Here is a 27418-nt window from a genome sequence, read left to right on the forward strand (position 1 = left end):
TTACTGCGAAGAGTTTCTGTGTGTTTCGTGTGTGTATGTGTGTTTACCCCCAGGAACCCATATTGCCTTGTTTGCATTCATTAGACCAAGTTAGTGTGCTGTTGTGGTTCACAAACGGAAAGCATGTGTGACCTTCCTTAAAACCAAACTACCAACTCTGCCAAGTCGTGGGCAAACCTCTTTACATGCACAGCGTAGCACTATTTGCCTTCAAAGTAACCCTCTGAGGTGGGTGCTATTATTAACCCCATTTCACAGATGAAGAAACTGATGTTTAGAGATGCCTTGTCCATAGGGCTCATAGCTAGTATGGGACTGGATCCCATATTTTGGTCCAGGCCATATACCACAAACTTTGGCTTCAGATAGAACTTTGTTCACCTACCAGATTCACCCTTACAGCTGTGTGACCTTGAGAAAGTGACTTCAGCTCTCAGTCTCCATGTGAGACTGTGAAATGGTGGCAAAAGTACCTAATTCTCGTAATTACAAGGAATACATTAGAATATATGATAGACCTTTCACAGTTCCATTTGAGGGAATGAAAGGGTCTCTGTCAGAGTAACTGTAGAATTAACACCCAGCTTTGCTGTCTAGTTTGTTTCCCTCTCTTCTTTTGGTTGTCGACACCAAACCCAGCCCCGGCTTGAGGATCAAAGGGGATGTAATAGATGTAACCTAGAGTATAAATTTCACCAGCTGTAGACAAGACGATGTATCCAGTCATCCAATGGGCTGCTCTGGAGTCCATGTTCCTTCCTTCTTGCCTGAAGCATTAGCATCCATCCTCCTACAGAGAAGCCAAAAGGAGGCATCAAAGAGTACATCTCTCTTGGCAATAGGTAGACCTTGGCTCTATAAACAAGTGCTTCCAAAAAGTTGCCAACATCCACTGTTACAGCTTAAGGAGAGACAAGAGAAGCAGAGGGAGGAGCTGTAGGTAGCTAGCGCGGGCTTTCATTAGCTGGGACACATCACAGGCGAGCAGTACATGGAGGAGGCGCTGGGGGAGGCGGGGGGATAAGTGCTGGGTGAGCAGAAAAGAGAGACAAGGATGGCTAGTGGGCTCTGACCTCACTCACAACTGGTTCCTTCTGTCTTCGGTGCTGGAATTCAACCTCAGGCTCCATCACTGCAAAGGTTTGCCTGCTCAGAGCAGGGCACGAAGCAGGTGTGCCCACACCACAGTGAGCTAGTAAAGGAGAAAAGCCTCCTCTCCCCTTCTCGTATAACTGCCCCTGTGAAACTGGAGTCCAGTAGGCAATTACACTGCCCAGTAGTCCTCCTTCAGGCAGAATTTCCCTCTGTGGTCTCTCCTTGTTTCCTGCAAAAACGAGGCTCCGGGATTTCAAATAAGAAAAGCAGAAGGTGGCAAATGAAGGCAGGCTTTCCCAGACATCAGCCCTAGACTCAGGAGGACATACTTACCAACTGTGATCATCGTTCACCTTGACATGGCAATGCTAATGATCTGTCTCTGGAAAAGCGTGGTGAGCAGACAAAATGAGGCACTGCTGTGGCTTCACCAAAGGCCTCTATAGTTTCCCGTCTCCCGTGTTTTCTCCAGGAAGGACCGTTGTTGTCTTTTCTTCCTTCTGCAGATGCCCCTTTGTATTTCGAGCAATATTTTGGTCAACATCCAGAGAACACGCCCACTCAGAACACATGTCCAGAGAATGAGCTCAGGAAACATTTAAATTCTGCATTCCAATATTGATGGAAGGAAAAACAAGTTCCTGAAAATCAAATTTCCTAGCAGAACACACTGTTGTGATAGAAAAGCAAAAGCTGGGGGAAAGGCCCCTGTTTTCTACCATACCATACACCCAATTATGAAAACCAGTTATTTACAGGCAGCTGAATTTTTCATTCAGATCTGAGCAGATCTAAGGTACACCTTGTACTACATGAAGGCAGCTGCAGTGTGAACATGAGCAAAGCAGGAAGGAACTATAGGGGGAAGAAACTCACCAGACACTAATTGAAAACATAACATGTTTATGCGATAAAGTTCACACTTCTCCCAAGCTAGTGAGTGTCACTTCTGTACTAGCATTTAGCATAGAGATATCTGGTCACTGGAGACTCATTATTTGTAGGATTCCAAGTGGACCCCAAGTAGTTGAAATCCTTCCAAGTGGAAGAAAAACTATATACAAAAACATTTCATCAAAAAGAAATATTCTCCAAATGTCTCTACTTCCATGTTGCTGTCGTAAAATTATTCCACATCTCCTAAAACGTCTGCCTTCTGACACCAGCAGCCTGGGGCAAGTTTTGTAGCAAACAGGCTTCTATTCTGTCAGATACAGCAACCAACATGATACTCAGTCACAGAAAATATATGTGCCTTACTTTTTCACTAGGAAGACTTTTTGAATTAACAGGTTTGTGTCTTACAGACTTCATAAATCAAAATCTAGAAAGTGTGTGACACTTACCTGCAACTGATCCTATTAAAAACACAGCTGGAAAAGAAAAAGAAAGAAAGATTAGAAAAAAAGATAGAGAAAGGAAAAAGAAAAAGAAAAAAAACACAGCTGGAAATTATGGTACTTGTATGAGGAGACATATTTTATACCACTGGGTTTGAGAAGGCCTAGACCATAGAATTTTAGATCTGGAAGGGATCTCTGAGAACATCTAGCCAAATTCTTTCAGGGACGGCATCAAACATTTACTGAGACCCTTCTTTGGACACCAGGGCAAATGTGTAAGTGAATATACTCGGTTTCTGTCCTCAAGGATGTCCTGTCCTCACAGTCAACAGTGTTGCCTATCTGGTGCTTTAACAGGGGTGATGGAAAAATCCCAGGAGTATCTTAGCCTGTTTAAGAAATGAGGAAGTCTTGTCAGAGGAGGTGACATTTGAGGAAACAGGTACAGGAAGATCGAGTGCTGTGGCCAAGGTCCCAGAGCCCTTCAGTAGCAGAACAAGAGCTAGAAGCAGGCCTTCTGCCTCTCTGTCCTGTACTCCTTCTGCAAGACTGCAGGTAGAACCCACCCTCCATTTGTGCCATTAGCCAGTAGCCTAAAGAGAAAATAATCTTGCCTTAAACTTTACTCAAAATTCTTATTGTTAAAAGAATGTTCAGAAGGAAATGTCCGAAGTCATTCTCTGTAAAAACAGTGTTTCGGAAGCCACTCCTAACATAGAGGCTTTAGGGACTTAAAGGCATATGGATTCTCCCAGGCAAAGCCAACGGAGAGCAGAGATGCTCAGGGCCCTGGCTCGTGAGCCTCATTCTGCCAGGTCCCAGGCAGCTTCAGACTCCCTGAAATGAGAACCCAGGCTAGACTAGGCCCTCTCGTTCTTAACTCTGTGTTAGTGTCGTATGCTGCTCAGGATAGCAGAGGGACAGCGCGCGAGGGGAATTTTCCACCCGCTCACAAAAAGAAGCATACATCTGAACCCTTCTCCCAAATGTTTTCAGTCTTTTCCAAGTTGATAACGGCAGACAACTGGGAAAAGACCTTTTTGGGAAATGCACCATGCTGTGAGCACCTCAAAATCCCCCCACCTCTCCCCCACCTATCCACACTCAAGCCATTTTTCAAGCTCACCTCCTCCAAGAAGCCTTCCCTCTGCTAGTTTTACCCCATATCAGCTGCCATTGCATTGCCCTAAGTGATTTCCTGGATTTAAGGCTTGATGCCCTGTCTGGACACCTTTTCTGCAAGATGCTTATAGAATTTTAGAACAGGAAGCAGTCCTGGGAATCATCTCTGCTATCACCTTCATTTCACATATGAGGAAGGTGAGACCCAGAGAGGGGAAGGAAGTTACTTTAGGTCACCCAGCATGATTCTAGAAGGATGGGCCCCAGAACCAGGTCTCCTTACCTCTAGGCAGAGCTTCCACGCCCCGTGCTGCTGCCTGGGTGACAGCTGTTATCCCAGTCTCCCAGTTAAGCCACAACTTTCCTGTAGGTAAGACTCATGTCTCATATGGTGACATCTCATTTAACAGAGGTCTTAGTCTTGGCTTCATGACTTACACTTGGGAGCTAAGACAACAGGTTGAATCTTTAGCTCTGCCCCACCGCACTAACCTTTTCTCTGCTTTAACTTGACTCTGCTGACTCTCTCGGAGACCTTGGGTGAGTCACTGCCCTCTCTATGGGTCTCAGTTTCCTTCTCTATTAAATGAGACTATTAGACTAGGTGGTCTCTTCAATCCCTTCAAGCTCTGAAAGTCCTAGAATTCGCTACCTTCCAACTGGTCCTTTGCTGTCTTCAGGACTGGCCTCACTGGCCCACACATCTGCCTTGTTCATCCCTGGCGTCTGCTGAAGAGTTAGTTCCTTTAAGGCCCAGATAGCATAGCATCATTGAAGAAGACCAGGGGTTGGAGTCCAGAGGCCTGGGTTCAGATGTGGCGTCCATGACTTAGTATCTCCAGGGCCTTCAGCAAGTCCCTTCATCTCTCTATCAGCCTCCTCATCTTGTCATTTCTTTGTTGTTTATAAAATAGGAATATTGATACATGCTTGAAGATTTCGTGACAGTGAACTGAAATAACCTTTGTGGAAATACGTGGCACAAAGAAGGCATTCAGGATGTAGTGGCGTCTTCCTTTATTCCATGTCCAGCATTATTGAGAAACGAGCCGTTCCAAATAAAGACTTCCTAGATAACAGGTTTACTAACTGGAGCTACAAAACATTGATTAATTTTTTACTAAAGTCTTTCTGAAATGAATCCTATATTTCCTTGGCATGTCACCTAGACGATACCGAATGTACAGTGTTAGGAAGAATTAGAGAAAGTAGCATCGCTGCAGAAGGTGGGCACTGATTGGCGATGCTGGGGATGCAGGTACGGCAAAGGGAATGTGAAGGAAAACTCTGACGCATTTGGAAAGAGCTTGGATTTTTTCATTTTGGCAGATGGGGGGCCATTGAAGGGTTTTAAGTCAGAGAATGACAGGATCAGATTGTTTCAGAGAGATGGCTCAGGCTGCTGGGTGGTGAATGAATCAGGGGGAGAGGGGGAGAGGACTCTGAGAGGCCAGCCGTGAGGCCGTTGTGTGAGCCCCGGTGAGAGATGCTGGGGCCTAGGGTGATAGATGGAGAATCAGAAGTGGGAAGAGACAGATTTGCAAGTTCCCAGTAGCTTTATGAAAAAGCAAATTCATGGAGCCTCAGCCCATTATGAGAAAAATGTAAAACATAGAAGAGTGTCAAGAAGACCCCAAGAATCTCCCCCATAACCCAGCCTCCAAAGATAACCACGAATGGGTTAAACTATTTTCTCCCAATGTTTCTAGCTGAAATTTCTACTGCATTTGTAGATACAAAGTTGATTTATAAAACATTGGTTTAGGCACACATTTTCCCAAACACGTCTCTTAACGTCGGTTGAGATGTACCTCGGTAAGAGTAAATATATCATTTTTAACTTTATTGATTCCTTTCACTGACTGGGCCAGAAGCGCTCAAATGTGTGGGTCCTAGTTAACCTGAGGCTGGATTCCCAGGCCCTCTGTTTGGGTAAAGAAGCTTCCGTTTGCAACTCTGTTTCTCTTTTCTCCCACAGAATCCGTGGATAACTGCCCCAGCAACTGCTACGGCAATGGCGACTGCATCTCTGGGACCTGCCATTGCTTCCTGGGCTTCCTGGGCCCTGACTGCGGTCGAGGTGAGAACCCCACTTGTGGGCTTACAAGGTCCACCCTGCGGCCCCGTGGGCAGTTCAGGTCCCACTTCTCCGAGCAAGCGCAGAAATCCAGGCCAGCTCCTGCCTCCTGTGAGAAGGGCTCCCAAGAGCCAGTCCTCTGAAGCCCTGAGAGGGAGGTCCACAGGCAGAGCCCTGGCTGACCCAGCCGTGTTTTCCATGGGTGCATGACTGGGGAGGTCAGGAAGGAAGGGCAGCCACAGGGAACCCCATGTCCATTGTGAGAACAGGAGGAGTGGCCATGGGGGTTCTTTTAAAAAGTAGATTTCCCCTTGGGGGACCGATCAGCCTTTTGCCAAGCATCTTGGATATTTGTCTTTAGCGAGTGTGGTTGTCTCTGACCTCGTGGAAGGGCCTGAGTTGCTGCTCCGGTTCCTACCATCTAACAGTGCAGGCAGAGTCTGAGGTGGCTCACAGGTGGCCGAGGCCACCAAGGGGAGGGACTGGGAGGTGAGGCTGCCCTTCTCCACACAGGACACTAATGCGGCCTCCTGTTCGGGCACGTACGATGCTAATGGTCACCACTACAGGGAGAGTTTAAAGGCTGCCCGTGATCTGCCTGTGCCTTTGGCCTTCATTTCTGTCCTGGAAGAATTAACGAGGAAAATGCCAGAGCAGATCTGTACTCCCGAGAATTGGGCACTCCTCTTGGGGAAACTAAAATGGCCCTTTCCTCTGGTTTCTCCACCTCTTCCCTCATTCAACAGGCATTTGCTTAGTGCCCTTCAGGGCTTGGACACTGAGGTTACAACACGGAGCAAGACCCAAGCCCAGGACCTCGCAGTCTGGGAGACAGACAGGGAAATAGACGATGACAAAGCAGTGATAAGTGAAGTACACCTAGAGCGAGGTTAGATGCGGGGAACATCTGTCAGCATGAAAGGGTCTTTGCTTGGATGGAATGAGGACCAGTAAAGGCTCCCCAGATGGGGTGACACTGGAACTAAGACGAGATGTTCATTGGTGGAAGGCAGAGATGGTTTTCCAGGCCGAGGAAACGGCGCCCTCCTCATACCATGCCGTGGTGCCGCTGTGGGGATTCTGCTTGTTCTTCCTGACGTGAAATAGACCCAGTGTGAGACAGCAGAGCCAGCGGCCTTGAGGAAGCACAGCAATTACCTGCTGAGTGTTTTAAAAAGGAAAAAAGCCAGGTGGGAGCAGGGGGAAGGTGGTGCAGAGAGAAGAGTCATACCTTCTAACAAGAATTAGTGTCTCATCCCATATGCACTTAAAGTTAAGAGTCATGTATAAAGCAGCCTTAGTGTGTCTCAGTAAGGCTGGTAGGTACTTACAGCACAGTGCAATGTAATTTATTTTTATATAGTGTCCTTCGTACAGACGATCACAAAACCCTTTACGCTAAGTGGCAAAATGGAAAGATAATACTTTAAAGAGCCAGGTTGGGCTCAGCTATTCTCTTATGGGGGCAGCGGCGTGTGGGACTCGAGTGGAGACCTGAAAGGCAAGGAAAGCTGAGATTGGCTGGATTAAAGATGATAGTAATTGGCCCTGCACGTGAGGAATGGGGAAGCGAAATGCAGTGCTACTAGGAGGGGGGTGCTGGAGGAGGGATGCGGGGAGGGCAGGAGGCCCAGCTGTCTTTTCCAGTGAGCCCAAGGACCAGACTGAAGCCTCCTATCTAAGGATGCTGGTGACCACCGTGCAGCACCAGTAACGTGAGGGGGACGGGGGGAAAGCAGCGTTCAGTGGGCACCAACTGTGCCAGGCCCTGCACTGTACACCTTCACCTACGATTCCTGATGTGTTTTAACTGGAGTGAAATAAAGCAAGAGAAGCAAACAGATGGACACACGTGGGAATTGTGGCAAAGCAGCTGAAGCCCAGGGGAGAAGGGGACAGAGGCCAGATGGGGTGCGTGGGGCGTGGACTCAGGCCAGGCCTCCCACGCTATCTCTGCAGCCTCCTGCCCCGTGCTCTGCAGTGGGAACGGCCAGTACATGAAGGGCAGGTGCCTGTGCCACAGCGGCTGGAAGGGCGCCGAGTGCGACGTGCCCACCAACCAGTGCATCGACGTGGCCTGCAGTAACCACGGCACCTGCATCATGGGCACCTGCATCTGCAACCCCGGCTACAAGGGCGAGAACTGCGAGGAAGGTAAGACCCGCGGGCAAGCAGCTCGGCACCTCGCTGTGAGACAGAGGCCAGCAGGCAGGGCCACGAGGGCATCCAGGGAGCAGAGGGAGCCTCCTGAGCGGCCCTGTGACCCCCCACCCCCAAGCCAGGACGCCTTCGGCAACAGTCACTAACCTAAAGGGAGAAGACAGACGAACGAGGGTCCTGCTCAGCGAGGGGAAGAGAAGTGTGTGTATTGAGCACTTCCTGCATGCAAGCCTCTGTGCTAAAAGCCTGGTGTCATTTAGCTGCAAACCCCAGCAGGGAAGGGTAATCATCCCCATTTTATAGTTGAGGAAACTGAGACTCAGGGAGTCAAATGACTTGCCCAAGGTCCCATGGCTGGTAGATGGCAGAGCCAGGTTGGAGCCCAGGCTTTCTGGCTCCGTAGCCTGAGCTCTCTCTCCTCCCCTTTAAGTTCCTCTGCTCTCCATTTCTGAAGTGTGAGTCTATTGTAGACCTCCATACACTGCCTTCCACAGTCTGACTCCTGTGTGTGTGTGTGTGTGTGTGTGGCTCTTAGTTGCTCATAAATGTGTCTCCCTCCTTCATAAAGTAAACACATGCTTGTGCAGATCGAGGCTAGGAAGTGAACTGCTGACTTAAGGGTGACATCAGTTCTTCCCGAGAAAACCTAACCAGGTGAGATATGTAAATACTTCTATCTCTCAAAGAACCTGAGGCCCAGGGAAGGGCAGGGACACGCCCATAGTCATAGCACTAACTGATGGCAGGGCTGGAATTCAGTCCAGGTCTTCTCACCTCAGACATGGTACTCTTTCCTCCTGACCACATGGGATTTCCCGATGAAAGGAGGGGTCTTCTCACAAGCAATAGAGAGTAGCCATCGGGAGTGCACACTCTGGAATTAGATGTAGGTTTGAGTCCTCGTTCTGCCACTTACTGGCCTCAGTTCCCTCATGTGTCAAATGGGAGTTCCTTCCTCAGAGGGTCGTTGTGAGGACGAGATTAAATGACCCACGTGAAGCACGTAGCTCAGTGTCTGCCACATAGGAAATGCTCCCAAAATGTTAGCTCTTATATCATTAGCATCATTCTGGGGACTATTGAAGCACATTTCTTGTTTCACCGCACGCACTGTATCCAGGGTCTTTTGAAATGGATGGACTTTGAAACTGATGGACGATGTTAGTAGTCATTACCTCCCACTGTCCACCGTCTAGGGCCCTGGCACCTTCTCCAGTGGGTGGAGGAGGCTCCAAGGAGAGCTAGTCTTCTAACCCACTGGGGATTTAATGAGTATCCCCTCCTCAAGGCATTATTTCCCCTAAAAAATGAGAGAATATAATGGGCCCATTTTAAAAGAGTGGGGAATGGGAAGGGATTAGTGTCTGGAAAGCATCCATCACCTCTCAGAGCAAGGGCTGTCTCTAAACCCCGAGTGTGGCTGGAGGTCCTGATTCAGACCTATTAGCTTTGATGCGGATTACTTTGGGCTGTCTGAGCTCAGCAAGGAGCCCGGCCCCTGAACAAAGGGACTTGGCTTTCTCATCCTGACAATGGTGACCTTCCTCTGCTTTCCCTTTTCATTTAGTCACTTGAGGTGAAGACTCTCTGAAGGAAAGAAAAACAAAGGGGAGATTCCTCCTGAAGCAGTGGGGCTGTCCCACTCCCCAGCCCCACCATGCCATGTGGGCCAAGGAGGGGAGGCTGTCCTCCTGATCAGCCGGTGCCCCAGACTGCAAGGTCATTTACAGAGAGAAAGAGAGAACCTGTTTAGCAATTTGATTTACATTATTATTTGAAAAGAAATGTTTTCACTCCTGCTTTCTTTCCCGAGAAGGGCCATCTGGTAATGATTCCTCTTATTATTTCTGTTTCTCTGGTGAAGCATCCTTGCACAGTCCTTGTGTTTATGGTGGGGGTTTCTTGGGCCTTCATCCTGTCCCCTCTCCTCCCTTCCATTCCCTCTCAGTTCTGTTCTAACGGGTTTCACTGTGTTTATAAAACACCAGCTAACAAGCTTACGTTTTTCTCTCTCTCCCTCTTCCTTCTTCTGAAGTTTATTGCCCCGTTTTTGGTTTTTTTTTACATTTTTATTGGAGTATAATTGCTTTGCAATAGTGTGTTAGTTTCTGCTTTATAACAAAGTGAATCAGTTATACATATACATATGTTCCCATCTCTTCCTTCTTGCGTCTCCCTCCCTCCCACCCTCCCTATCCCACCCCTCTAGGTGGTCACAAAGCACCGAGCTGATCTCCCTGTGCTATGTGGTTGCTTCCCACTAGCTATCTACTTTACCTTTGGTAGTGTATATATGTCCATGTCACTCTCTCACTTTGTCATAACTTACCCTTCCCCCTCCCCATATCCTCAAGTCCATTCTCTAGTCAGTCTGTGTCTTTATTCCCATCTTACCACTGGGTTTTTCATGACCTTTTTTTTTTTCTTAGATTCCATATATATGTGTTAGCATACGGTATTTGTTTTTCTCTTTGTGACTCACTCTGTATGACAGACTCTAGGTCTATGCACCTCACTACAAATAACCCAATTTTATTTCTTTTTATGGCTGAGTAATATTCCATTGTATATATGTGCCACATCTTCTTGATCCATTCATCTGTTGATGGACACTTAGGTTGCTTCCATGTTCTGACTGTTGTAAATAGAGCTGCAATGAACATTTTGGTACATGACTCTTTTTGAATTATGGTTTTCTCAGGGTATATGCCCAGTAGTGGGATTGCTGGGTCGTATGGTAGTTCTATTTGTAGTTTTTTAAGGAACCTCCATACTGTTCTCCATAGTGGCTGTATCAATTCACATTCCCACCAACAGTGCAAGAGGGTTCCCTTTTCTCCACACCCTCCCCAGCATTTATTGTTTCTAGATTTTTTGATGATGGCCATTCTGACAGGTGTGAGATGATATCTCATCTTTGATAAAGGAGGCAAGAATATACAGTGGAGAAAAGACAGCCTCTTCAATAAGTGGTGCTGGGAAAACTGGACAGCTACATGTAAAAGTATGAGATTAGATCACTCCCTAACACCATACACAAAAATAAGCTCAAAATGGATTAAAGACCTAAATGTAAGGCCAGAAACTATCAAACTCTTAGAGGAAAACATAGGGAGAACACTCTATGACATAAATCACAGCAAGATCCTTTTTGACCCAGCTCTTAGAGAAATGGAAATAAAAACAAAAATAAACAAATGGGACCTAATGAAACTTAAAAGCTTTTGCACAGCAAAGGAAACCATAAACAAGACCAAAAGACAACCCTCAGAATGGGAGAAGATATTTGCAAATGAAGCAACTGACAAAGGATTAATCTCCAAAATTTATAAGCAGCTCATGCAGCTTATAACAAAAAAACAAACAACCCAATCCAAAAATGGGCAGAAGACCTAAATAGACACTTCTCCAAAGAAGATATACAGATTGCCAAGAAACACAAGAAAGAATACTCAACATCATTAATCATTAGAGAAATGCAAATCAAAACTGCCCCCTGTTTTTTAAAGCCTGAGGCACGCCTCTGGCAGAACGCTTAGAGGGAGCTGGGGGAGGGGCAGAGGGGCCCACCTAAGCCTTTTGCAGTGAAAAGTGAGCCGCTGTGTTGTGGGTCCTGAAGCGAGTCTGATAGCTTGTGTGGTCACTGAAGCGTGGAACATTTGGGGAAAAGAGATGTGTTTGCAGCCTGGCCATGCAGGCCCCATCATTTCATTAATGGGCCAAGCGTCTGCCAGAAATTTTGGCTTGAATGGCAGGGTCTGCACAGGAGAAAAAAAAAAAATGTAACTGCTTGGCACCTATTCTGAGAAGAAACTAAGTTAGACAGTCTTCTACCCAAAGCTGCCCACCTCCCTGCCAGCTTCCCCTGTATTCCTTCAGCTCCCCGACCCCCGGCCCACTGATCTTCCCACGTTATACACAGCTCCCTGCAAAACAAATATCGTTAGGGAAACTAACCCAGTGTGAGGGAAAGAGACCATTTTAATCGCACCCTAGGGTTCCAGTCTCCCCAGAGGCCCCAGAAGGGGAAGGCAGATGCGCAGTCTGTGTGGGACCTCTTGGGCAGAGGGTCACTGTGGCATAGGTAATGGCCCTAGGTGTGGGAACAGCAGGGACAGCATTCTGGCAGGAATCTCAGCCAGTTCAGTCAAGGTTTGCTAGACCGCCCCAAGGTGCAGTCGTCTTCAAAACTCCCTTTGCACCCCACTCTTGCTTTGTCCAGTTGACCTTCCGAAGTGATGGTTAATTGATGATGAATTGCCTGGAGGTAGCCTCTCATCAGTTCTTTCTGCTCTTTCTTCCCTGCCTGGACCAGCTTCTGAGAGCATCGGATTCACTTTGCTCGTTCCTGGGTCCCTATCAGACTTACTGTGTCTGAGGAACAAGTACTGTGATGCCGAGGGCCTCTTGCTAAACTTGCCACCCTCCAGCTTGCTCCGCTAACAGTGCCGATTTTTTTTTTTTTTTTTTTTTTTTTTTTTTTGGTGGTACGCGGGCCTCTCACCGTTGTGGCCTCTCCCGTTGTGGAGCACAGGCTCCGGACGCACAGGCTCAGCGGCCATGGCTCACGGGCCCAGCCGCTGCACGGCATGTGGGATCTTCCCGGACCGGGGCACGAACCCGTGTCCCCTGCATCGGCAGGCGGACTCTCAACCACTGCGCCACCAGGGAAGCCCCACAGTAGAGATTTATAGATTCAACCTCAAGGGCGGCTGAGAGATAGCTTCAACCCCAAGCTGGGGTCCAGGCGCTCACTGAACGGGAAATACCTTTATTGGCCTCGGGATAGGAACTGCTGAGTCGTTTCCTGTCAAATTGGAAAACTCTCTGGATCTAGGGAATTATCATAGTAGGCTAATGGGCCAGAATAATCCTTCTGAGGTTCTGAGATCTGAGGCAGGTCATGAAAATTTATCACTATTATTATTTTTATCATGTTTAATTACCAGGAACTCCAACAGGTCATGTTTAAACCATTATTATTAAGTGGTGTCCAGAGACTGCAAGAAAACAGATTCTTTGCCTTCATTTGGCTTTCTTAATTTTCCACTTTGCCCTGTTTCTTTCGCTGTGCTGTTTTCTTTTGATTTCTGTTTTTAACCGTTCTATGTACGATGTCTGTATACATGTGCGCATGTATTTTGGAACCAGTAAGGTTGTAGAAGAGATAGCAAGAGATCTATACCAGAGAAGAGTGCTTCAAATTTAAAGTCCTCCACTTACCACCGTGTGATCTTGGGCAAGTTATTTAACCTCTGTGTTTCAGTTTCCTCATCTGTAAAATGAGGATAGTAATGGTATCTACCTCAAGGGGTCATTGTTAGGGTTAAATGAGATAATACATACAAAAGGTTTAATAGCAAGATATGGCATAGAAGAGGAACTAAATGAACACTAATATCATTGTTACTGTTGTTTTTGTTATTATGTTTTTATCAAATGGTTGCTCCTGACCTTTGGTCTTCCTATTTATCATTGAAGTAATTACGTTGAACTCCTTTAAAAACCCAAATAGTGAAAGGGCTTTCTTCATGAGGTGATCCTCAGAATGAACAGCCTGTTCCCAGAATGATGCTCTTTGTAAAGTCTCTGCCCATTTGTGTCTGTGATTCTCATATACCCAGGCCGAGTTTCCCACTCTTTTGTGCAAAAGTCAAATATACTGGGCTATAAAATTTAATTGATAAATAAAGTAAAATCATGTCTGGATTATAAAGGAGCTCTGACCACAGTCTGCCCAAGTCACGCTACTGAATGTCCTGATAAAATGGACAGGTAACTTCTTTGCAACAATTTACAGCCTCTGGTGTCCTTTCAAATCATCCGTGTCGTTTGGTCCTCATAGCCACCTGAGAGGTAGGTAATTTGACCAGACCTGCTTTATAGATGGAAGCTCAGAGCAGGTACTGGATACCTCAAGTCAAGAGGTACAAATATGTATGCACGTTTTACAGGTGAGGGAGCCGAGACTTGAGAGGTTAAACAGTCAACCACCAGGTAGGGGCGGGAAACCAGGTCTACCGTTGCTAGAGTTATTCTCTTCACCTTACCAAGTGACCTCTCCACGGAAATCCGGGTCCTTCTCCCTGAGCATGTGAAGCTCCTCCACTACAAAGTAGAGCAGTTTGCTTAAAGAAGCCTCACCCTTGCTAGTCCGATACTTACCTGTTATCTCTCCTCTGTGTTGCAGTGGACTGCATGGACCCCACGTGTTCGGGCCGGGGGGTCTGCGTGAGAGGCGAGTGCCACTGCTCTGTGGGCTGGGGAGGCACCAACTGTGAGACGCCCAGGGCCACGTGCTTGGACCAGTGTTCGGGCCACGGAACCTTCCTCCCAGACACCGGGCTTTGCAGCTGTGACCCAAACTGGACTGGACACGACTGTTCTGTCGGTAAATGTGGGGAGAATAAGGGCACAGCTTAGATGGAGGGAGGAGGTTTCCACTGTGATGTGTACACCGTTCATTCCTGTTCAGGGCCCTGACCCTGACCTTGGTCATGTAGCAGTGGGTTACCCATGTCTCTGAATGCTTTTCTTCTTCCCCTGAACTCCAGCCTTCAACACCTCTACTCTTAGAGGGGCAGAGGATTCACAAATCCTATATTCACAGTTTCTTTCATAGTGGTGGCCTTGAGAGTCAAAACATCGCCCCTTAACCATATTAATGATGATAGATGTGACTCATTGAATTCTCGTCTCTCACATTACAATGGCCATCCTAGAGGCGAGGCCATGGGGGACATTGTGCCTCCTTGAGCTCTACAGGGATGGGCCTTTGGTTTCACCCATTCCCCAGAATGAAGTCCAAACTCAGTATGGTATTTAGGGTGCTTTGTGATGTGGCCCTCACCCACCTTTCTGGCCAGATCCTCTACGAGATGGTAAGTTCCATGAGGGTAGCAAACCTGTTTTATTCCACATGCCCAGGACTCAGCATAGGCCTGCCCACAGCAGCTGCCGGATAAACTTTGACGAATGAATGAATGAATGAATGAATGACAAACACATGATTGAATGTGTTCTTAATTTTGGTATTTGGTTCACCACAGAATTTACATGTGTAAAGTCCACAGAATGATTACATGGGCACCCTCTGTTTATAGGCGCTTTATGGTTTAGAGACCCTCTCGTGGTGAGGATTAGATGGGAACAGGTGAATCACCCAGCACAGTACTGGTAGGTAGTAAGCGTGGTTGCTTCTAGTATCTCATCTGGACAGTATCCACTGTTTAAATCCACACAAAAACCCTGTGAGAAAGGCATCATCATCCCCATTTTGCCAATTTATATAGTATTTTACTCAGTGAATACTTACTGAAAAAGGCAGAGGGGATAAAGAGGTAGGAAGTCTGTACCCTGGCAAGCTTGCATTCTGGAGAGGGGGGCAGGAGACAGAGCAACCAAACGCATGAAGAGAAATCAACTAATAAAGAAGCTTAGGCCCAGAAAATTTCTGAGTAATCCTGCCCAGGGACACATGGCTAAGAAGTGGTAGCATCTCCGTCAACATTTTTTTTCGCTCTGAGTCACTTTCCCCACCACACCACGTTGCTGAAACAAAGTGAAGCTCAAGTCAGCTCATCATCTTGTGTATTAACAGTTCTGGTAGTGATCAGGAAAGAGGGCTGAGACCTTTGGTAAAAATGAGATCCAGTGCAGCATTTGTGCCTTTGGAATACTTTGAATTACCTTTACCAATTGAATGGAGAATTGATGTTCAATACGCAGCCTAAATTGGACTTTATCCTTGTTTGCAAAGCTCGTGTAAAGACATGATCACGAACACAGATGTCTTAGGAATAATTCCTTTTTTTTTTAACATCTGTATTGGCGTATAATTGCTTTACAGTGGTGTGTTAGTTTCTGCTGTATCACAAAGTGAATCAGCTATACCTATACATATAACCCCTTATCTCCTCCCTCTTACATCTCCCTCCCACCCTCCCTATCCCACCCCTCTAGGTGGTCACAAAGCACCGAGCTGATCTCCCTGTGCTATGCGGCTGCTTCCCACTAGCTATCTGTTTTACATTTGGTAGTGTATATATGTCCATGCCACTCTCTCACTTCGTCCCAGCTTACCCTTCCCCCTCCCCGTGTCCTCAAGTCCATTCTCTACGTCTGCATCTTTAGGAATAAGTCTTTTTATACAGCTCTGTTTATAGCAATATAAGGAATGCTCCTCCGAAAGCTACACTGGGTTGTATTGTTCATTATGTGGCCACAAAGCTAGTTTCTGATAGAACTATAACTGTCCGTGCATTGTTAATCCCTGATGAGACTCCACAGCCTCTGACGGAGGCAGGTGTAACTTTGAGTGCGGTCACTAGGCATTCTTGAGTTGGCCCTGTAAGAGGAGACAGCAGGCCCATTGCAAGGGCCTTAAATAGAATTGCGAGTGCCCATTTTCCTCAACTCTGTGCCTCTCGCTTCCCAGAGCTGCTGTCAAACAGAGGGCCTCACAAGCTAATGCAGAGAGCTCCGTGTGATAAGGAGAGTCTCTGAGTCTGACAGTCTTCGGTGCAAATGCTGGCCCTGCTGCTTACTAGTTATAACTTTGGGCAAGTTGCTTCACTTCTGTAACTTGTAAAATGGAGATAACAAGCGTACCTACCTCCTGGGATTAGTATTTGGAAAATGATTATTTGGAGGATTATTTAAGATAAAGTAAAAAAAGCACATAGCATGCTACCCAGCGCGTGATAGGGGCTCCGTTAATGTTAGCTATGTTATGAGCGTGATTACAGCACGCACTGGTGAGAGCCCTTGATAGTACCGGAGGCATTTGAGAGAGGCAAGATGAAAGGTGCCCTTTCAGAAACGAGGATTATAGTTTTTAAATCTCTAACCTATAACTGACTAAATCAGTGTCATGATTGCCACAAGGCCAGGAATTTAATAGATGACTTCAAAATTCCTGTCTCCCCTTGCAATAGTGATAACAATTTGTGTTTGTTGAGTGCTTCAAAGCATACAAAGATCTCTCTCTTTCTCCTTTTCACACACACACACACACGCGCGCGCACACACACACACACATGCACACACCAGGCGGCAGGGTGACAGGTATGGTACCTCCCCACCCTCACCCTGAGACTCGGTGACCTACCTGAGGCACCCGGAGCCTGCCGCAGCTGGAAGTCCGAGCCCAGCCTGGGGCCCCCCCGCTGCCCAGCACCCCGCGCTGCCTCCCCACGGCCATAGCTTCTCCCTGGCTCTCACTTCCTGCCGGAAGCCAGTTTGAAGGCTCGTGAAAGCGCGTTGTCGGTGGTTGTCCCTCCCTGCTGTCCTGGCTGTACCTGCCTAGGCTCCATCCTGGCTCTGCACGTGCTAACTGTGTGACCTTAGCAAGGGACTTGACTTTTCTTGACTGTGGTTTCTTTGTCTGAAAAATGGAAATAATAACAGTGCCCACCTCAGAGGGTCATGTGGTGATTAAGTTGTATAGTGCACGTGTGCCCGAGAACAGGGCCTGTAGCGGGGAGCACTCCCCGTCTTCCCCCTCCCTCCCTTCTGAGGGAACTTTCACTGAGTGGAAGCTGTTTGAAAACTATGGAGTTTGGGCCCTAAAGCTAAGCGGGAGATGCCTCATCGAGCAGATGCCACTCTAGCCAGGGAGCTGTCTTTGTACTCAGGGCTGCGGCTACAGGGTGGTGAACAGGCACTGAACTTCTCACTAGTTGAGTGGCTTCAGCAAGTTGCTTCCCCTCCTTTCCTTTTAGGTAAATTACCTGTGGCATTGTTGTAAGGATTTAGTGAGAAAATGTGGAGAAAGTGGTTAGCATGGCGGCTGGCACAAGACAGACACCCAGCAAGGGTAGCTCGGGTCACACCTTTTACGTTATTTGCTCCTGGCACGGCAGGGCTGGCACAGGCACTGCCCAGAGCCTTCTCACCAGGAGCTGCGGGCGGGAAGACACATCCTATAGGACTGACTCTAGGTGGTGGGCTTGGCAGAAATGGGCCCCTGCCGTCTGGCCCTCCTAGGAAGCAGGACCATCTCTTGCCTGAGATGAATGTCGTGCTGTTTGGCATGGAGAGCAGGATTTAATGAAAGCAGCTTAAATCAACATGCCCTGCACTCAACAGCCAGCCTGTAATGAAATGTGAGCTGACGAGTTTCCCAGCACTCTGGTTAGGTTTGTGGAAACAGTGAAGTCAGACTTTACACAAGTGTTTACTCAGGCCTCTGGGTTATCAGCAGCTTGGCTTGCTGTCTCATCTCAGAAATTCCTCCCTAAATCCTGCCTCATTGATGTGGTCAATGACGAACTGTATAAGATAACTGTTTAAGTAGATTCCTGTGGCCTGGAAGAGCACAGGTTATATGTCCCACTGCCACCCCGAATACACCTCTGTCCTCAGCTCTGGGCCCAGTGGAACCTCACTGCGTCAGTCTTTGGGGACGCTGGTGGTGATGGTGGTTGTGATGGTGGTGATAGTGGTGGTGATGATGATGATGGTGGTGATGGTGGTGATGGTGATGGTGGTGGTGATGGTGATGATAGTGGCGATGATGGTAGTAGTGGTGGGGGTGATGATGGTGATGATGGTGGTGATGGTGATGATGGTGGTGATGGTGATGATGATGATGGTAGTAATGATGATGATGATGGTAGTGATGGGGGTGGTGATGATGGTGGTTGTAATGGTGGTGATGGTGATGATAGTGGTGATGATGGTGGTAGTGATGGTGCTGGTGATGGGGGTGGTGATGATGATGGTGGTGATTGCTACTGCAGTTGTTTTACAGATGGGAAGGCGTTAGAGAGAGGAAACGACTTGCCCGCAGTAACTAATCAGTGGCAGAATTTGAATTAAATCTAGGCCCTCTGTTTCCAAGTCCTCAGCTCTTACCTCAAGTCTTCTTTCCATCCAGAGAGGTTTCTTTGCCATTAATCTTGTCTTTCTTCCTGATAAGTCACAGGATGGAGCATTAATTAGAGAGTTGTCCATTTCTTGATGCTTACCATGTATCAGGTGCTGAACTAAGTGCTTTCAACCATTATGTTAGTTAAGGGTCATAAGAACCCTGTAAAGGAAGTATTACCACGTCTGTTTTCCACATAAGGACACTGAAGGTCAGAACTAAGTTAAATTCCTTGCCAGCATCTCCCCATTGGAAAGTGGCACAGCACGGATGCAACCCAAGTCTGGCTTCAAGGCCTCTCCTAAGCTCTTCAGTGTACTGAGCCATGTATTATAAACGTGCCTCTCTCTTGTCAAACTGTGAACCCCATAAAGTCAGTGTCTGTCATTCTCCCTAGTGCACGGCCTGACAGCCATTAGGTTCTAGTGATTATTGAATGAATGACTTATCCAGGGAATTATCAAAGAAGAATGAGGGGTTACAGCCAAAGGCTCTGCCCAAGAAGATCCAAGCACACTACCCGCTGGACAGTCTAATCCCTTCTCTCAGGATTCCACCCACCTCCCCCCCCGACCCCCAACCTTATCTGCTCCCCCCACGCCCCCATAACACTCTGCAAAGCTAAAACCGAGTTCCTGGGCCCCGTCCTTCACTTTCCAGACCTAGCCCATGTTCATTTCATGGGCAGTGCCAGCCAGCCAGAGCCCCTCCTGGATAAGAGCTGGCATCATTTCACCTCCTTCAAGCCACCTTCCCCAGGGAGCGGTCCTGCTGGGCTGGGTGCCTCATCAGTTTTGCATAAAGGGGGCACGCTCAGTAGCCCTGCGGAGCAGAAGGGCTGCCTCCCCACACCCACCCCCTCAAGTGCTTTAGTTGGCTTTTCATCCTCTTGGTTCAGAGCTGCCTTAGAAAAGGGGAGGAATTTAACCTCTTTGAGATGGTCCTTAAAATTGGAAAAGCCTACCTTTCTTTCAGAGCCTAATGACTTCTAAATCTTCTAAAATCTTCTAAAGAAGATTTCAGGCTCTGTGGCATTTTCCAGAATACCATATCAGATTCGATCCCTCAAACCCATCATTTGCCCCTTCACTGGCTCTCACGCGGGTCTTCCTTCCCCTCCACCCCAGCCCAGTCATCTCTGTCCTCAGCCTCATCAATTCATTCCTCGTTTCCACTTCTCTACGCGCTCTCTCCAGTCTTGTCTTCCATAAATGACCTTTATGTGAGAGGGCCCTCTCATACATTTTATTCCTTTGGGTTGCTGGCTCACATAAGCAGTACCTGGCAGAGATTTTGATTGTAAAATGCTCATGCTGGTGGTTTATGATTCTTACCATTTCATTGCAGTTGGGTTTCATGGAATAACAGGTGGAGATCTTTTAGAGATTCAGTGGTATGGATTTGGGCGTCGCATGTGCAGTCAGAAAGAATTGCATGGGATTTGGAGTGGGACCAAGCTAGAATTTCAAGACTGAGCTTATCCAAAGAATATGGCTCATGATACCTGCCTTGCAGGGCTGTTTTTCACATTAGTTTTAATATGTGTATATAAAATGCCTAGCATGGTGGCTGGCACTCAGTAAGCACTCAATAAATAAAGTATTAATGTATATTTTTTAGAATGCATGACTGAGTCTAAATTAGCCAAACAGTCCTTCAACTCTCAGGAATTGAAGTTTGAGGGCAGCTTATATGGTGAAGGTCTGGAGCCAGAACTGGATTGGAGTCTATGTGACCTGAACAACTTGCTTTCTCTCTCAGAGGCTCGGTTTTCTTGTGGTTACTGAGACTCTCTACCCACCCCCCTTCCCCCCAGCCCCCGACTCTGGTCGTCGAGTCTAAGTGAAGAGTCACTAACGTGCTGACACGTTTATCCCCAGACACCAGCACAAGGGCCCTACGGCGCTAACATTGGCCTCTGCTCAGGGACTGAGCTTCCTGAGCTTTTTCCAGAGGGGAGCACAGCCTCCGCAGAGAGCACCCCAGAAGAGCTCCGGATGCACACCCACTGCTGACAAGCACACACGCCCCCTCCATTCACTCACAGCCCTTCCTGACCTCTCATGTGCCGGACCATTCTAGGCCCCGGGGATCAGCATGCCTCAGGCCACTCTCAGGAGGTGACACGGAGTCATGAGGTGTTAAGGCCTCCGACCGTCGCATTTATGGTGGGTTTGGGGTGCACAAGGGCAGGAGCGTGCCCTCGGCCAGGAGGGGGACAGAGAAGAACCTGGGAAGGTCTTCCCCGGGATGGAGACTTGTGAGCCAGATTGTGAGAGGGGACTGAGGTGGGGTTCCTGGGGTCAGAGGAGGTGAGGGCCGTCCAAGCAGAGGGAACAGCATGTGCAGAAGTACAGAGCGGTCCTCCTTCAGTCTGACTGGAGAGTAGGAGCTGAGGAAGTGAGGCCAGGGAGGCAGGCAGGGTCCCAGTCATGGAGTCCACTCAGTTTCTTGCTGAAAATCTCAAATTAAAAAATCTTTCAACGCGCATTGAAGATTTCCCTTTCAGACTCCACGTCAGGGCTCTTTCTTTAACTCTCTCAGTGCATCATGGCTTAGGTCCTACCTCAGCTTAGCGAGACCTTCTAAAATTCAAACTCAGATCCTTTGAGCTTCCAGTTTCTTCTCTATTACTCTCCTCCCCTACCAAAAAGAAAAGCAAATCACACAGCATAATTAATAACAATAATGACCAGATAGATATGGAACAGAAAAGCTCTGTTCCCAAATGAAGTCACAATTGATAGCAAAATAAGCCCATTTGAAAAAAAAAAAAAAAAACCTGAAAGTAACAACAGGGTTAAAAAAAATTAAAGCTCTAAACATAGCAGTTGCATTAGCCCTAAATTTTGAAAATGGTAATTCAATTTTATTTACGAGGCAAAATATAATTATGTTTAGATTTGAGGGAACAGAATTTAATTCTTACTAATGACAGAAAGACTGAGTGAGATGCTGTAATGCCAGAGAAATTGTCTTCTGTTCATGGATGGGAGAGAAAATTAGATTCAGCGTTGAGCATTCTCCCCTGTTACAAGTCTCATTTGTGTAGCGGGAATTGTTCACTCTCTGAGAAGCATTTGCTTCTCAGCCCAGAAAGCACAGCACCGACATCCAATTAAACATCAAAAGGAAACGATCAGACTGGGCTATTTCTGTGTAGGTATGTTCTGGGAGGGGAAACTCTAGGTTAGAATTTCACCCAAGGAATCATGTCTGTTGAGACTTGACATTTCCTGTGCCCTTTCCCAACAGCCAGGGACAGTCTAGAATCAAAGTTCAGAATAATAAATATCCAAGAGACTGACAGTGAAGCAAAGAAGTGGGTGTGTTAGAAGGAGGCAGAGAAGGGCCCACCAGTTGCCTGGGAAGTACTGTGGCGGTTCAGACACAATGAGACGGTCACTTCCTAACATTTAATCAAAGCCTGGGAAATTGGGCCCAAACAGGCGTGCTACTAAATACTGCCAGAATCAAAGGTTGATAAACCAGAAGCTGGCAGCTTTGTAATTACGTAGAATTCCCGCCGACAGCCCTGGAACATTTTCTGTCACAACTGCATCTCTTCAGTATGCCAATCTAAGCCCTTCTGAAACTGGGCTTCAGAATTAGGTTTCTGTTCGGATGCCCAAGCTGATATCTTGTACAACATCTCTGGCTGTCTTCCTGAATCAAACGGCTGGTATGGTAACTTTGTAATTTTAAAATCATAACTGTCCTTTGAATGGAAATTTTATTTACATTTTACAGAACTCCTCCATGTATGTGCTTCATGATTTATTCAAACGACAAATATATAAGCCTCTGAAATTGCAGACGGTGTTATTCTCAGGAAACCAGGGTTCGGGGAACTTGAGTGCTTTTCCCAAAGGCACTCTGGGAAAGAAAGGATTCAAATCCAGCCTTCTCTGGGCCCAGAACTCATGCTTATCCCCTGCATAATCCTGCCATTGGCTATTACCAAGGTTTACGCCGATACTGACCATGGATCAGGTATCAGGTTTACAAGGTACCACTTCACTTGGTGACACTGCCAGGAACCATGTCAATTGGATCATGACCACGGTGGACCTGGCAATACTACAGGGGTTCAGGAAAAGAGCAGTTGCTTTCAGCCGGGGTGATCAAGGTGGCTTCTTGGAGGAAGTGGGATTTAAGGTGGGTGATGGAGGTTGGATTTGAATTGTCAGAGATGGAAGAAAGAGGCAAGCACCTTGCAGCAGCCCATTGTGGAAGTCAAAGATTTGCAACAAGTACATAGATGAGACAGATCCTGGCATTTTCTAGGAAAGAACCACAGTTTGGAGTAGCTTAGCTTAGGATCTTTGTGGCAGTAGTGAGAGGGAGAAGAGGTGAAGGAAGTTAGCAGGCATCAGATCATGAATGGCCTTGAAAGAGTTTAGGTTTTATCTGTCAGTCAGTGGAAGGCACTGAAGAGTTTCAGGCAGAGCTGTGACGTGGTCAGGTTTGGTTTTAGAAAGCTTATTCTAATATTGGCATGCAGTTTGAGGTGCCTGGGAGACTTCTAGGAGGAGGTGTCCATGGTGGAGGTGGAGAGGTGGACCTTCACAAAAGGGTGTCAGGGCTGGAGGTCTGAACATCAGCTATCTCTTCAGTATACCCACTTGGGCCCTTCCAGTGGGGTGGTGGTTCAGTCCTGGCCACAAATACACGTCCCAGTTCCCTTTTCTGGCTTCTCTGCTCACCAGTCCTTTCTCGGCTTGTAATCATTCTGCAAAGTCAGAGCGTACTTGGAGGCCTCCGCCATGCTAGCTTCGAACTCCTTTAAGCAGGAAGCCAGATACCCTCCAATTAAGGTGAATAGAGGCGACTTACTACTTCCTGTGATAGGTGCTTCCTAAAGCTTGAAATTCTAGTCCTGGGGGAATAGACTGGAGACTGCTCTGCACCAACGTACGGGAATCCATTATTCTGCTTGGTTTGAAAGCTTTCTGAGCTCCTTGAGTGAGGTGAAAGGCCATGTGGTTTCCAAGGCTCATTAGCTTTCTGCCATCTAGATCTGGGGGACCGAAGCACGGCTTGGAGCCGCTCTGACTCTCAGGTGATAGGGATGCAAGTTGAGAAGCACAGGAGAGTGACTTGGGTTTGGCCTCAATGTCAAAAGGAGATTACTTACTGTAAGGAAGTCAGGTGCTCCTTTCCTATACCTTCCTCCCCTCTGACTTCTTCCTGTAACCTGCACTGAGACTAAAAAGCCATCTGCCCAATTTTGTGGGAGAGGGAGGGAGAGAGATTGGGTGCTATATTTGAGCCAAATTGTTCAAAATGCAGGGATATCTGGCCTGTGGAAGTGAGAGTTAAATTGTAATTGGCCTACTGTGTGCCAGGCATGGTGGCCAGCTTTGTGCTCATTTATACAACTAGGTAGACTTGAGTTCCTTGAGGATGGGAATAACTTAATACCATTTCTGAATCCCCAGCTTCTAAGGGTATCTGGCATATAGTAGGTCCTCAATATATTTTTAAATCAATTTTAAGATTCATTACCGCCGTTTTATAAATGACCAAGATAAGGCTCAGATATGTGCAGTGTTTGTTTCCCAGAGCCGGGAAGTAGCAAAGAAGGCTTTTATACCCAGCTTGCCCAAATCCAGGCCTCTGCCCTGTGCAAAATCATAGTACCTTGAGTAGTTACTGGAGTGCCCTGCCTCAGACCACTGGAATCTGGAGGTACATGGATGCAGTCCAAAGATACATTTTCTGTGTGAGACTCACTACAGAGTACAGAGACTAATCTGATGATGGCAGGGTTCTGGAGGCAACACAGGTAGACTAACAACCCTGATAAAGGTTTGCATAAAGTGCTTTGGGAAGGCAGGAGATGAAGCCCCTTCCAGTGTGGGCTCTGGAAGGAGGCTTCAGGGAGGAGGTGGCATTGGAGCCAGACTTCAACATGTGAAGACTGGGGGAAAGGAGCATGTAGACCATGAAAGCAGCCTATGCAGAGGCACAGAGGAGGGGGCCGAAGAGTGGTGAGGCCTCCCCGCCTTTAGCCGTTTATCTAGCTGGCCCCTTACATGACTGTTTCCTAAGGGAGCCATCAAGTTCTTACTCAGGTACTAATATGCACATGACTGTGTGGCCAAGGACAAGGCGCTTCCTCTCTTTGGCCCGTGTTGTCCTGTCTACAGGATGGTTAGAGAATCTCTAAGATACCTTCTCATGCTCTGACCAAGAAAACTGCTCCTCTGCGTTTTCCTCCTCTTTTTGTCTCTTAACCCCTAAACACACCTGAAGGTGAGCCCCTGGCCACATCCAGGCCACTTCCTGCCCCGCATCAGCTCTCTCCTGACTCACTCTCCTTCTCCTTCATTTCCCCCTGTTCCCTCAGTCCTTTACTTCCAGCTGTCTCCCTTCCTCACTCTCGGCTCCCTGTTTCTGTGCCTTTCTTCCACATCCACCTTGCAAAACCCAAGATCACTCCAGCCACTCACCATCTCTGATCTTACAGCCAGGCTTCTGAGTGCTTTAAGTCAAATCATGTCACGCTCACGATCTTTAGCCCCTCCTGGGTCCTTCGAGCTGCAGTTCTTCTGGTACTTTGTGAGTTCTTACACTCAGTCCCCAGGGGGCTCTTTCAGATGTCCGCATCTATCCATTAGCATCCTCCTCAGCAGAGATTCCTACCTCACTGAGAATGTGGAGGCCGTGGTTTAAGTGTTCTCTCATTATCCTGGTCTGTCCCTTACACGGGTCTTTGCCGCTTACCTCTCCCCAGGGCATGAGGGGCCCAGGAAGCCTGTCCTTCTGATTATGCTCCTGATCCAGTCCTCTCTGGCTGTTGAGAGGAACCTCAGTTGTTCACGTCCTCCCCTTGCTCTCCACGGTATCTTCAAACCCTCCCTTCCCCTGGCCCTTTCTAGCACATAAACGTAAAATATTTGCCATGTAGTGAGTGTTTGCTCTGTAAAAGATGTACATGACATTAGGCACATTACATGATGTTCTTCTAAGCCTCACATGAACCTGAGATGTTGGTGTCTCTATCCTTTTTTGCAGAAGAGAAAGCTGAGGCACAGAAAGATGAATTAACTAGCCCAAGTCAAACAGATGGATGGATGGATGGATGGATGGATGGATGGATGGATGGATGGATGGATGGATAGATGGGCAGTTAGATGGCCTGTTGACTTAATAGCTGATTGGATGGTTAGATGATTGGCTTGATGGACAGATGGATGAGCTGATGGACAGGCAGATGGATGGATGGAGGTTGAAAAGACAGATAAACAGACAAACAAAAGGAAAAGTACTTAACATGATAAACATTGAGTCAGGGTGAAATCAGACTCTGATTTCAGAGATTCTCTAGTCTAGCTGGGGTGAGGATCTAATACATAATTAATAAGGAAATATGTCAGATTACAGCTGAGGCTTTGCCTAAACCTGATCCCACAGTTCACAGACCAAAAAGCTGTGTTAATCATAGTCACCTTTCATTCTAGCTAAGTACCTTTGAGTAAGTCACTTAGTCTCTCCAAGCAGTTTCCTCAGTGATGGGAAGGGAGTGAAAATAAAATTGCAGGGATGTTGTGAGGATTTAATGAGGTAATATTTGTGTGCCACCAATAGTGGTTCTACAGTTTCTCCTTATTTTTGCCTCAAATGCTGTTTAGTGTAGCTTGGACTTAAATTGTCCAAGGATTTCATGAGAAATTCCCCCAAGGAATTTTCAAGGACCAGGATTTCAGAGAAATCCCCCAAACTGGGCACTAACTCAGATGAGCTAGCGATGCAACAGAAAATCCTAGTGGAAATCATTTAAAATTATTTAACCCTTACTAAAATTTCTTAAGGTCACTTCTAAGAACCTCAGGTCCTAAGCAGAATAGAACAGTTTTCCCTATTATCCCTTTTAGTGCTAAATACAGACTTATTAAGGGGCTTCCCAGGAGGTCATACGGGGCCAAGGCTCTGCTTTCACATCCCTGAATTTCAAAGACAGCCTCACCTGTATCTGTTCCTTACTCAGCAGGAAAGCACACAGATCCTTGTGTGGGGTCCCCTCTGTCCCCGACTTGTGTCAATTTTGAGCATCTTTCCAAGTCAAAGAAATTTTATGGGAAAATTATATATAAGTATTTCCCTTTAGGGGAGAGGCACAGCTTCCCTTACCAGCTGTTGTAATGAACAGGATTGTAAAGTAAGTCCAGACAAATTAAAACGTAGCTGTGATAGGTCCCAGGCTTCATCCAGGTTCATACGGGGCTTAACATTTAATGAGAGGAGACTGCAGCAACTTCTTTCCTCGTGTATACACTTCGGAGCACAATTAACCAATAGCCAAACCATATATTTTTCCCACCCTTTTCGTCACGTGTCCACCTGCGTCCACATCATAGAAAGGGGACAGGTATGACACGGGCATTGGTGCGAAGGGAGATGTGTGTGACGGTGTAAGAACTGAGGCACTTTAAGGTTACAAGCTATCCGTCGGAGATTGGAGAAGATAAGTTTCTAAGAAGGTTAAGCACAAAGAAGGCTGAGCCTCTGTGTGAATATATTTAACCAAATAAATTTTGTACAATATGGCGCTGGGATAGAGTTGAGCCAACTGACATAACACCTCTTCCATGAGATTTTTTAAAAATTCATCTGTTCTTTCAACAAATATTTGTTGAAAGCTCATTCTCTGCCAGACCTGGTGCCTGCTGCTGGGAACCAAGATGAGTAAAAGCGAGAGCCTGCCATCAGGTGGGCTTCCAGTCTAGAGAGAAGACAGACGTGGAT

The 27418-nt window shown here is 47.1% G+C and overlaps 1 protein-coding gene across 1 annotated transcript in view; it reads left to right on the forward strand.

Moving 5' to 3' along the window:
• TENM4 (teneurin transmembrane protein 4) overlaps positions 1–27418 on the forward strand; it is a 388830-nt gene that overhangs the window by 230316 nt on the left and 131096 nt on the right. Inside the window, exons 9-11 of the mRNA XM_082659462.1 lie at positions 5539–5640; positions 7597–7791; positions 13988–14188. Coding sequence (XP_082515588.1) covers positions 5539–5640; positions 7597–7791; positions 13988–14188 — 498 coding nt within the window. The remainder of the gene's footprint in view (positions 1–5538; positions 5641–7596; positions 7792–13987; positions 14189–27418) is intronic.

The sequence above is a fragment of the Grampus griseus genome, assembly GCF_964374135.1.
Source record: "Grampus griseus genome assembly, chromosome: 8".
Classification (NCBI taxonomy): Eukaryota; Metazoa; Chordata; class Mammalia; order Artiodactyla; family Delphinidae; genus Grampus; species Grampus griseus.